The sequence below is a fragment of the Canis aureus genome, chromosome 12, assembly GCF_053574225.1.
Source record: "Canis aureus isolate CA01 chromosome 12, VMU_Caureus_v.1.0, whole genome shotgun sequence".
In the NCBI taxonomy this organism is placed as follows: Eukaryota; Metazoa; Chordata; class Mammalia; order Carnivora; family Canidae; genus Canis; species Canis aureus.
In genome coordinates, this window is record NC_135622.1 from 33,248,123 (window position 1) to 33,261,242 (window position 13,120).

Sequence of the window (13,120 nt, forward strand, 5' to 3'; positions counted from 1 at the left end):
TTGAGTCCCTGTTTTCAATTCTTCTGGGTATATTCCTAGGAGTGGAATTGCTGGATCATTTGGTAATTCTGTGTTTAATTTACTGAGGAACCCCTCAGACAGAGATTTTTATTAAAAGCTAAGACATGATAAGATTGGATTTTAGAAAGATAAATAAATGTACTAATTTTTTATATTTAAAGAAACAAGATGCCCATAGAGATGGTCCTCCAAAGATTCACCAAATAGCTGCTCATTTGTCCCTTCCTGCTTTCTTTTCTTTCCTGCCTGCTCTCTTGTTTTTTTTTTTTTTTTTGAACCTACAAATTGGCATGCAATCTGGTGGTCCAAATATATGTCCACCCACATACCTTGTGGCTCTACACCATCTTCTGAGGCTTCTGTGCTAAAATCCTGCTAGCTCAGCCCATCTGTAATGGTTCAGATTGTTTTCTTGCTTTGAAATTCCTGCTCTAAAGAGGTATCAAGCTTTAATAAATAGGTCTCTCAGTTTCAAATGAGACATCCAAGAGGAGCATAGTAATTCCATCAGAAAATGTGAGGTGCACTGAGGTGGGTCAGCTTGAACATGCCTGCTGAGATGACTGGGGCTCATCCTAACACAGTCTCCCTCTACTCCCTCCTCCAAACCCAAGATCATACATGGTCAAACAATTGCTTCCTCACGTGGCCTTCCAGCTTTGCAATTTTGAAAGCAAACACTTCTTCACAGAAATCTCAAGGATTATTCAAGCCCTATAAAGACACTAGTAAAGCGGCATCTCTTCAAATTAGAATTGGTTAGTTTCTCAGGTTTTGAGCATGTGCTTCTACCAACACATCAGGACACAGACAACAGCAAGAGGATTTGCTAATTTTCTTTCTCAAGTTGTTAATAGTGATAGATGCACTTAGTAGTTTGTAATAATGGTCAGTGGGTTACCGGTCAAGGGATGATAATGAAACATATTATCGTCACTGTTATTTTCCTACGGGAAATTAAAACAAGTCATATTGTAGGGCGAACAGACTTTTATAAACCAGGCTGGCTTGGGGGTGGGGGTCAGGCATATTCGGAATAATGATTTCCACAGAACTCTTCTCTGGTGCGCACTGACCTTCTCTGTGTGTTGGTGGGGTAGGGGAATAAGGTTGTACATCCAGGAAGCACTGAAATCCTGATCTCACCAAGCCCAGTGCATATGAAATTTATAGCAACTGCACTATCGGACCTTAGAATACGTCTATATCCCCTAAAATGCACTATTTTGAACATTTTACATTCCATTTTTTTAAGTGCAATTATAAATAAGCCTCCTTAGAAACAATCATGAAGTTCCTGGGTCACTCGAGATTAAAGAACCACAACCAGCTCTTCACAAAAGCACCAGGCTTTCAAGGCACTTCCAAGTGCCCAAGAAAGGTAGCAGAGTATGCTGCCCCAAAATATGCCACTTTTTCATGAGGATTATTGTGAGCTGAAGGCAATTGAGAAGAAGTAGATATAAGAAAATTTCTCTGCTCTCCTCCTTCCCGTCTCTACCAGAGAGGATAGAAGCTAATCACCAGAGGCATCTCTAGACTCATATCATCCCAGAGACAGTACCAAAGGAAACTACATTTTAAAAATTGCTAAAACTGGTCATTATCTGTCATTGGTTTCCCTCATATATTTGCCTTCCCACAATTTTTCAGTCCTAGAAGCTCAAAGTCCTTTTCCTTTGTATGGTCTCTTCTTAAAAATATATTGTTCTTTTGTTATGATGCCATATCAGCCCAAGTTCTAACCACCACTTTGAGTTACTTATCTGAGTGCTCCCAAATATATGCACCATGTACATTTCAAACTTCTATTTGTTTTCTTTTGTTAATCTGTCTTCTGTTTTATAAGGTCCCAACCAGAGAAGCTGGAGTGTAAAAGGAAAAAGATGTTTTTCTTCCCCTATGCCCATCAGGGCAGGATAGATAGAGAGAACATAGTAAATCTGGAAAAGCTAGTAGAAAATCTGGGTTCTCTTCTCAGTCCTGATCTACCTACAGAATGACCACAGGTAGGACCAGACTGCCATTTGGAGTTTGGATATTGTACACATGAATGATTTGGTCCTCCAGTCATCCCCAGACACCACCACTGTGCACTGTGGTTGTATACACAACGTCCACACTTCCTTAGCTGACAGAGACCAAATTTTGTTCATCTGTCAGGCAGCTAAATGCTTCCCTGGGGAGACTGGGCTCTTCACCAGGACCAGGGAAAAAATTAATTGGTCTAAGGGAATTATGATAATTCCATTCCATTCACCAAGGATTGGTTTAGGAATGGTCATGTGACAATAATCTCACCAATGAGACCAGTGGGAAGTCTGTTCAGAGACTTCTGGGAAATTACATTTATTATAAAATAGATTCACAAAAATGGGGCATGGCCTCTCTTCCTTCCTAGCCTTTGAACTGTCAGCTGTGTGAGGAAGTGACTCATGGCACTGCTGTGACCAGGAAGAAACAAGCCTGAAGGCAAAAAACACCCATGTTGGGACTACTAAAGCCCAACAGCACTGAATCTTTAATCAGCCCAGGGAACAGGTTTCCTCCAGACATCTTGTTATGGGAGATAATACATTTTCCTTGTAGGTTAAGCCATTTTTATTTGGGTTTTCTGTTATTTGGCACCAAGAGATCCTTAACTGATAAATCCAGCTATGTAAGTAGATGTTTGTCAAGTGCTTTATTAACTGCATTTTAAAAAATTAGACCCACAGCTCAAATTATAATGTTTCATACCTAATCAGAAATGCTGCTCTACCTGGCCTTTTCAAAAATAAAAACAACTCTAGAAAAACTACATATATAGAACACTTGGCCACAGGGAAAAAAAGAAGTCTGTCATTTTAACCTGTAAATAGAATTAGAAGCATGCTAAAACAAAAACTCTGTTATCATTTAGAAATAAAAATATGCTCTAAAAAGTACCCATGCCACAAATTTCCAAAATGAAAATCTGGGGCCTGTTAGTAAGAAGCACTCAATTTCCCCCATGGCATATCAAAATATTACTGCAGAGTCGTCTGTATATGTGGATTAGAGACAAGGGAACGACTCTGTTTAATGCCTCTCAGGGGCTCTCAGATATATTTATTTCAATAACTATGTCGCACTTGGAGGGCATACAAAACTGCGACCTTCTATACTCTTTTTCCTATCACTGTAAAAAATTTTTCCCAATTCAGGTATGTTGGGATCAGTTCTGAAGATGAACAGGAAATGAGTTATTTATATGGCTCCCAATTTTCCAAATCAGTGGTGATGCCTGGGGATGACTTTGGGGGACCAAACCATCAATGTGTACAATATCCATCAGCTCCCATTACAAGCATCCAAGCCTGAAAACTATGCAATGTAGATAAAGCCCCCATCCCCACTGCCCATCAGACTGCTGTCTGTTTAGCTTCTTCTATATAAGACTGAAGGCCTCCCTTAGCCAAATGGTAGACTCTGTTTTATAAATTAAAACAAATTTGAAATGATGCTGATTACAACACCCCCTCCTTCACAGGTGTTCTGAAAATAAGCTTTCAGAAAGAAAAGGAGGGAATTTGAACTGGTATGCCGAGAACTGATAGGTGCTAGTAGCAGATGTGAAAATCTTCTGTTATGGGCTTCGTAGCAAAAAAAAAAAAAAAAAAAAAAAAAAAAATAGGGTGAGAATCACTGCTCAAAGTTCCCTTCAACTCTATGGATCTTTGATTCTACATGAGCTCACCCATTTTCCTCCTACCAAGCTGAGTCTCCTCCAGAAAGAAAAGGTAACTCTTGAGAAAAAAAAAAAAGGAAAGGAAAGAACTACAATGTGACTTTGATGTTTCTTCGGTGGACATCTTCTGGCTGGGTTTTATCTTTTACTACTGAATAGCAAATGCTTTCCTTGTGTCTTTTGTTTTGTTTCCACAGTTGAACAAAAGACAGTATTTTTCAGAAATATTCATGTTAGCCATCACTGTCACTTTTCCTGCCACTCCTTACTTCAGCTTATCTCATTATTTTTCTAGTACTTATGAGTTTCAGCTTTCTTCAACCAATACTTCCATTGTCTGAACACCCAGTCTCCTACAATATGTGCAAAGAATGAAGTGACCCAGCACAAGGGATTCGGAAGCATCACTGGCATAAAACAAACACTGAGCTTCAGTTGGCCTAGGCTCAATTATATGTTTGGTTTCTTCTCCCCTTCAGTTGTCTCTTGTGACATCAAACGGTCACTGCGATGATCAGTTTCATAATTTCTCAATCACGTGACAGGCGATCAGTTCTGTTGTTTTTCAGGATAACTTCATTGAGTACCATTTAACAGGATGTATGGGCTTAAAATTCCATGACAACTGTAAACATCACTGTAAGCAGTTTTCAAAATTGTGAGAATTTAAGAAATGGCATCTAAAGTCAAATTGACCACTTACCCAGACCTCCTTCCTCACTACTCTGGGTATGGTTAAGGGAAAGCACAATCCTACAAGAAAGGAGGACATGGCACCCATATTTTTCACTAAGCAGCCTCTTATCTTCAAAAGTGTTTCCTTTCCAACACTCAGTAACATTTGTTGACTGATCGTTGAGTGAAGCAAATGCTCACATCCCCTACACCAAATAAAAATCCTGAACATGTAAACAAAAGAGATCCAAGCCAAATAGAGCCCTCCCCACTCCCCCACTCTTCCAATCCTGCCTGTTCTACTGTGACAGACCCAAAGTCTGCACGTCAGTGCTTATTGGCAGATGGAAGCATCAGTGTTGATTTGCAGTTGAGTGACCTGTTGCAAAGAGACAATTACGCCTTCTGGAATTATCAATACATTCAGAATTTCCCATTTATATTTCTGGAACCTTTTCTTTGCGTGCCTATCTAGTATCAAATTACTTGAGAAAACCAAAAGGGAACACAGCACATCCTTTAGGTCCTTAGAGGAGAAATTAGTTGATTGATTTTTACCTGTAAACAAAATATCAAAAAGTCTGAACCCTGGGGGACACCTAGCAAGTTATAGGAAATAATTCCATGTGTCCTCAGCAATTTAAGATAACAGAAACTAAAATGTGGTTCGTATTGCTCCCCTTTTCTCACTTGCTGGTGCATTCTCTGATGGGTGCCCCATGACATTATTATTAGGTCTGCAATCAGTTTATCTGGCTGAATTTCAAGAGAGATGGAGCACAGCATATAGTCTCCAGTTACCCTGCAGCAAACAAAGGCTGTCAGCTTCAGACACGGATGCTGAGTCTCTCATGCTCCAAGTTCAGTTACATCCTTTTAGTTAAAACTTGCAGTAAAATAGATTAATCATTGCAATCACTTTTAACCACAGGGAAACACTAGAAGAAAGTGAAAAAAATAAACTGTCATAAATTTTATCAGCTTTGGAAGATAAAGCCCACTTTCTATTTACAGATGCCTTTATTTTGATAAAGATCTTTACAACCAGTTGTGCAACGCTTTAGACAATATCAATGTTGTGGTGGTTTGTGGGTTTGGTTTGGTTTTTTTTTTTTTTAGATAGTAAGTGTAGGAAAACTAATTTTTTAAACCTAAAGCAAATCTACATTGTTCAAATGATCTTAGCTGAACTGCCCCCCGAATGTTGAGCTAATGTTTTATTCCAAAGGAGACATATTTCCTATTTGAAGTAGTTGTTGATCCTCCAGTTTGGCTGTTTTCAACTTTTCCTTTCTATTTCACCAGTTGCTTCTGCAAGAGGGTGGCAAGTGAAGACAATGACCAAATCTGATGCTTTTAGCCGCAGATAGTACCACAAAATGGAACAGATGTTCACACCACTGAGTATGAAAGGACAGTGGAAGCTCCCTGAAAGATAAGGTGGACTGGGAAAAAGGTGGGCCGAGTGAAACAGGAGAAAGCCACACCGAGGTCACAGCTTGCTTGGTCACAGAGGTCACAGATCAAAAATCTGCCCTTCAGGCATAACAGAGATGGAAGGAAAGTCCATTCTTGGTTAACTGTTGGGAAACCCCATCCCCCCGCCTAAATTCCTTCAATGTTCCCACTCCTGATGGTCTCTAGCTTAGCATCTACACTGGGGAGTCTCCTTTTCTCCCTCAATGGATCTTAACGTCCAGATGCTCCCCTAACAAACGCTTATCTTCTAAGGCAATCAAGAACACTTGCAATTACCAGTAGTTGGCCTGAGGTTTGAGAGTTTGAAGGCTCTTTTTGAGCTTTGGAGAAGAAAAATCAGTAGCTAAGGGGAAAATATCACAGCAACTTGGATATAATTGGATGTGAACTTTCCATGACATAGCAAAAACTCTTCCTTTTTTCCTCTCAAGGCCATTGCTGAATGTTATCCATGAGACATGGTGAATAAAAAGGTCATTGATTTTGCCAATTCTGATCCCAAACCGCTTAAAACCTCATCCACTTTTGTGTTTATAAATCACTTTTAAAAAATAATTCCTGTATATAGATGAAAAGAATTTAAGCAAGTATCTTTTTTCGATAGTAGAATGGTAAGTAAGAATTTCATTTCTATTCAAGATAACCTTCAGGAGCATTAGCAATAGAACGTGTTGAATCATAGAGTGCTACTCTTGGCTATGTTCAGCCTCAAAACACTTTGCAACTAAACCACAAATCTAGTCATTAAGAGTTGTGTAGTATGAGCTGGCAGTTGTTTAATTAAAAAGGGCTCGTTTAATCCTGTGCCTGGTATCAGAGATGATACAAAAATAAAATGTGTCTTCTCTCCCCTGTGCAAGATGAATGTGTGTGACATAACAGTGTACTGGGAGACACACATCCCCCAATAAAGTAATAAAGTTCAGCCAGGATAGGAAAAATCACTCGTTTCTTGGCTCAGATGAGAAACTTGGCTCTGCTAATGAGCAGTGAGAGAAGCACTCTTCAAAGTGGAGTATGCACATGCCAGGGGGTATACAAGCAATCTTTAGGAATGTAGGGTGAAAATAGTTGAACTTCTGTTGATATCTATTACCACATTCCTTCAAAATTTGCTTTTGTCTGTGTTTTATGACGCATATGTTGGTATGGTCCAAGCACATAACTTAAAAATGAATGAATATAAATTATATACAGTGATGCTCAAAACAATTTCGGAGACCACTGGCTTTCAGAGTAAAGAAAGAAAAAGACAGTCTTGATGATATCCCCAGCACCCCCAAAACTAAGGAATCCTTTTGCCGGCAGCATCTTCTAGTTCAAGACAAGATCTGAGAACCATATGTGACCTAATGGGTCGGGGAGGAGAAACAGTGCTAGCCTCTCAACTTTCCTAGATAATCTGCTCTTGGGAGATAATTATTCTAACACAAATGATACTTTGGTCTACAAATGAGCTGAAGAAAAGCATCAATCTATTTCCGTGTCAGGTAGAACTTGGTGGGTCCTGTACAGACTATTAATTTCATGGAAAATAAGCAACAGGGGAAACAGATAAATCATTAGCAGAATGAAGAACAGATTCAATGAATTCCTACCAATTTTCCTACTTTCTTTTTCTTACACAGAACAAAATGACAAAGTATATGTGTCCTACTGTCTTTGATATCTCTGTTTACCTCATTAGATGAAAAATGCTTCTGAAACCACAAGGACATGTTTTATTTCAAGTTTCAAGAATTCAATCCCAAATGATTTATACAAGTTAACAATATGCATACAGAATTATCATCTTCACATTTCTGAAATCCTACCCCTTTCAATTTCATAAAAACAAAACACTGCAACATGAATCTTCCTTTTGTTTATTGCAGGCAATATATAATACTAAAATTTGATTTACATCAACAAGGTACATATACTTGAAATGTAACGTTAATGGTTTTTAATGAAAAACTTTAATTAAAAAATTTAGAAAATTAAAGGGAGGGCTAGTAAGAACAGTTGGAACTTTCGATATAATTTCAATGACTAATTCCCATTCAAAATTAGTTTCTCCAAAGTTCTACATAATGTATTCACAAGCCTCATCAATGTTTATTTATTAAAATCAGTGTTTTCAGTAACTGAGAGAAGCATTATATAATGTTTCCAACTGAGTCTCCTTCCATCTGTCCTCCTATTTGAATGTTCATCCAGTAGTTTAAACAGAAGAGCTGTACTTGGAACAGAAGGGCCGGCGTCCCCCAAAGGGCAGAGCAGTCCATCACTTTGCACCGTATTCTCTGTCATTTGCCTACCAGTGCTAGCAGCCCTCTCCAAGCGCTCTTCCCACAACCTACTACGGGGGGTTCCTACGTAACCCACTAGAAAATAACTCCTCCACCACTTGATAGGAATCCTAGGAGGATAGACACTTATGTCCATGTATGCACTCCTGTATCCTCTACACCTAGAGCAATACCTGACACCCAATATGTATTCGTTGAGTGAATAAATCAGATGAATGAATGGAGAACCTATCCTTAGGTCACCTTTTTCTCATTCCCTGGGCTTCCTATGTGATCCACGCCACGTCCACCCGCTTTACTGACTTTCTGTGACTTTTATATGTACAGTTTCTTCCAAACCTCTAACAGTCCCAGTGGCACAGGGAGGCCTGAAGCTCTACATTTTAAGTCCATTCTTTCAAGTTCCTGTAACTAGGCTCTCTCAACTTTTCTATCCTTCTAATTGCTAAGTGGAGGATGGCTTCATTTGCATACACTACTTTGACCAGTACAGCTTCTTTAGCAGCAAAAGTCAGCTGCAAGAAGGAATTGTATGGAAGAATAATTTAGCGTCAACTGACCAACTCAAACCCAAAAGAACCCCACATGCCACGTCTTCCTCATTACCTTGCACATAATTGCAATTGGCATTTACCGCACTGGATAGGAAACGATGGAAATAGTGAATGAACCTAAAATCTCTAAAGCCTTTGCAAGTTATCCCAGTGGGCAAGAGAGAGATATGTGGACTGGCCAATGCAATGCTAGTTAAGAGGCCTGGCAGCTGGAAAAACAACTGTACTCAAACTGGGCTGGCAAAAAGTCCTTTGTCAGCCTGGCAGAGGAGCACAGGGTTCTAGTCTTGGTTTTCAAGGCATTTATCAAGAAATTTACCACTGTTCTTACTGAAGGTCCTGCTTGGAGGTCCAGTCTAGACCTAGGGGTCACTCTGGGCTAGCAGTGAACTAGAGTCATAATGAAGAGTGACACTTAGAATTTGGTAATTTTTTCCCAAATAGTTGTCCCATCGAAATCAATGTTTTTCTGTGATTTTCCTTAAGTAGATCAAGATGAGATAGTCTATACATTCCATTTCAAAACTAATTTCTCATCGTTTAGACTGACTGTTTCTGTCTCCTCTACATCTTTCAGAAATACTTGCCTGGCCTCCAGTAACAGGAAATGCAAACAATTCCAACAGTGAGAATGTTTTCCATATTATCAACTCACACTTTCTTCTCTGCAACTTTTACTCACCTCCGGGTTTTGCCTTCTAAGTCCTATGAGGAACAGCTCGTCTCTTTTTCTCTCCAAAGCTCACTAAATATCCCAGGTGGTTCTGCGGCCCGTACCCACCCCACCCCACTCCCCACCTACCTCCCCCATCTAAGTCTATTTTTCTTCATTTCTCATGACTACAATTTCTAAATGTTAAAACTCATCAACAAAATAATTAAGAGAAGGAAGTAAAAGTAGACCATAAGACCCTAGTTCTTTAAATTTTTAAGTTGGATGTGATGTCAACTGCTAGATACATATGACTCATTTGTCATATGTATGACATATGATTTGCCACGAACATCAGATGCCAAAACAAAAGTAATAATGCTTACCTAATACGGGTGCCAAAATCAAACTATTTGTAGAATTATAGAATTTTAAGCTGTTCATTTTGCCCCTTCATTTCATAGGTGATGAAATGGAGAGCCAGAAGAGTTATGTAACTAGCCCAAGGTAGGTTAGTTGCAACGTTGAAAGTACTTGAAGCATTTTTGGCCGTCTCCCAAACAACAAATTATGATCCTATCATCTACTGATAGCTGTCATTTTCTCCCAACTCCTCATGTCGTAATAATGTCAGCTCATTAACTTCCCAGAAAGCTAAATTTACACTGTTATTATTATAACAATGTTAAATTTAAAAAAAATGTTAAATTTTAGAACTAGAAAATTCCCTAAAGAATAGTCAGCTTTCCTAATACCATAGATAAGAAAACCGAAGGCCAATGAGGTCTGGACACTTCTTGGAGGATACACTGCAACTGAGCAGTAGAGCCAGCAATGGAGTCCATGTCTTCTGGTTATAGCCTAGAACCCTTTACTGTTCTGCACAAAGGATTAGCTAAACACCACCAATGTTATAAAGGTGATTTTGTTTTAATCTAAAACACTGTGTTCATGACAAGAAATATATGATCATTTTAGTTAGTATAGAAATCTTATAGAAGTGCTAGGCTGGACAAACATTTGCCAGAAAGAATGTAGAAGGGATTTTGAACAATAGGTGGGAGATGGGATTCAATGACCTCTAAAGTCCCTTTACTTTTAGGATATTTGGCTCTGGATTACCCCAGAGCTGGGCACCTCAGCTAGCCAGGGCACTTCCAGAGGTGGGGAATGTGCAGTATCCTGTGGGGGTCCCTCTCCTGTTGTTGGGTTAGGCTCTGCCCTGCTGTTTCAGGCATTCCACTATATGCAATTTACGTGCAATCAACTACTGTAGGCATAGAAAGAGTCTAAGGCAATGCAGCTCTGTCACTTCCAAAGACAGACTATGCTGCTTAGCTTTCAAAATTGCCTTGCCTAAATGAGCATTCCATAACTGAGCCTCCAAATCCAGCTTTTACAGTTTGTTCATGTACTATGCTACTATCAGAATTAATTATGCAGCATCTTCATGAGGTGAAATCAGATTTGGATGTGAGTTAGGAGAAGAAAGAAAAAGATGTACTTCCCAAAGGAAGGTTACTGTATCTTATTCCTCCCCAAAAGTGCTGGAGTCCTTCCATGCACAGACAGATTTCAGATGGCAGTCCCCAGCTGAGCTAGCCATGGGAAGGAGGAAGTTGACATGTATGAGAAATGAAGAATATGCCAACTAACAAGACTCCGAAGGCCAAAATGTTATTAACCCCCTCCTTTCTATGTAATTCCATTCCACGCTGTAATTCCACACAAGTCTGTTTGTTGGCTTTTCTAAATGGCTACTAAATACTAAAATGTAGTGATTTTTCTTTTTTTGCAATAATGAGTCCAAGGGAAAGAGGGTGGGTTTTTTTTTTTTTTCCTTTCAGAGAAAAATAATTTAAAATAAGAGTGGAGCTCTGAAAGTTAGAAGGAAACTTCACCAATAGGATTGTCACTTGAATATTTTTACATGAATGAGATTACAACAACAACAACAACAACAAAAAATCAAACTTCTGCTTACATGCATGGAAGCCAGGTGTTGCATAGATTTCGGAAAAGCAAACTAATGCTCTACAACTCAGTACCCAAAACCACAACTACAACAAAAAGCAACCTTACAAGGTATCACAGACATGAGAGACTCTATGCCAAATCCAGAAAGCTGTGCTTTAAAGGGCCTGGGCAGGTCCGCTCCTGCCCTCACCCCGGTGTGCCTAGAAACGGAGGATGGTGGGTGGAGTGATCAGGAAGGTGAGAAGCAAGTCCTACCTGTGCTCGAGTGCCTCACCAATGAAATAATGCTATCTGACGTCTAATCAACAGGAAACCCTGCACTTTGGGGTCGGCAAGAAGGTCTGGGGCCTCCTTAGCTTCCCATTAGCCGGCCAGGCTGGGATGGCCAGGCCGGTTCCATCTAACCCCAACATCTGCACAATACAAGAAAAAGCCTCTTTCCGCCTCTTCGGAGGCTTGCACTGCTTTTCTTCCAAAGGTATTTCTAAAAGGAAAGCACAACTTGAGAGGTGCCCGGCTGGGGAAAGGTTTTGGGCTTTTTTTTTTTTTTTTTTTTTTTTTTTATTGTCACCCTCCGTAGGGGAGCAGCGTCAAGAAAATCTACACATGCCTTGCAAGTCAGGCAGGTGTACAAAGACAGAGGAGGACGAGGGGAGAGAGAGAGGGAAGAGGGGGAAGAGGGGGAGAGGAGTCAAAGGAAGGAAAGGAGCAGATAAAAGCTGGGGGCCGGGGCGGGGGGCTCGGCTAAAGCCCAGCCTCGAGAGGAGGAGGAGAGGGAGAGCAGGATAAGGAGGAAAGAAGAGAGTCGTGGAAAGAAGAAGGGCAAGAGAGGCAAGAAGGGGAGGGAAAGGAAGAAAGGATGAAAGAGGGAGCCGGAGCGGGGCGCGGGGCGCGGGGCGCGGCGGGGAGGTGGCCGCGCGGGCACCCGGGGCGCGGGGCGCGGGGCGCAGCGGCCGCTCACCTTTCAGGATGAGGGTGTCGATGTCCCGGTCGATGCCCAGGAAGTAGCACTTCCTCCAGAGGCCCGAGTAGGTGGCGAAGAGCGGCCGGCCGCACTCGGCGTCCAGCCCGCCGAGCCCCAGCAGCGAGCGCCAGGACTCGGGGTCGGCGCGCCCCGGGCCCCCCGGGAGCAGCCGGCGCCCCAGCGGGGGCGAGTCCCGCAGCGGCAGGTGCGACAGCGGCATCAGGCGGTTCTTCTGGTCCGGGGGGTCGGCGCCCGCGCGGCTGCGCTCGCAGCTCTCCTTGTGGCGCCGGGGGTCGGTCTCGTACCAGTGGTCGGTGAAGATGGCCGTGACGAGCAGCCCCAGGGAGCAGAGGCTCAGGCCGAGGCTGAGCGCCGTGACGAGCGCCCGCGGCTCCATGGCTTCCCGCCCCGCCGCGGCCGCCGCCGGGCTCCCGCGCCGCCGCCAGACACAATGCACTTGGCCTCGGCTCCGCGCCGCGCGCCCCCCCCCGCCCCGCGCGCCCCACCTGCCCCCGCCGCCCTCCCGCGCCTGCAGCCCCGGCCCGCCGCGCCGCTCGCTCCGCCGCCCCCCGCCCCCCGCCCCGCCGCCCCCTCGCCCGCCTCCCGCCGCCCCCCGCCGCTCGGCCCGAGCCTCCCCTCCACCTCCCGAGCCTGCCGCCCGCCCTTCTCCCCGGCGAGCCCCCTTTCCTTTAATCCCTCCCCGCGCCCTCACTTTCCCTCCTCTCCTCCTCTCTCCCCCAACCCCGTCCCCACTTCCCCCTACTTTTCGCCAACTCTTCCTTCCTCTTTGCCCCCACT

The 13,120-nt window shown here is 42.6% G+C and overlaps 1 protein-coding gene across 1 annotated transcript in view; it reads right to left on the reverse strand.

Moving 5' to 3' along the window:
• TMEM178A (transmembrane protein 178A) overlaps positions 1-12,792 on the reverse strand; it is a 50,244-nt gene extending 37,452 nt beyond the window's left edge. The window contains exon 1 of the mRNA XM_077843517.1: positions 12,320-12,792. Within this exon, the coding sequence (XP_077699643.1) occupies positions 12,320-12,719 (400 nt within the window). The 5' untranslated portion in view covers positions 12,720-12,792. The remainder of the gene's footprint in view (positions 1-12,319) is intronic.
• Positions 12,793-13,120: the final 328 nt, after the last annotated feature.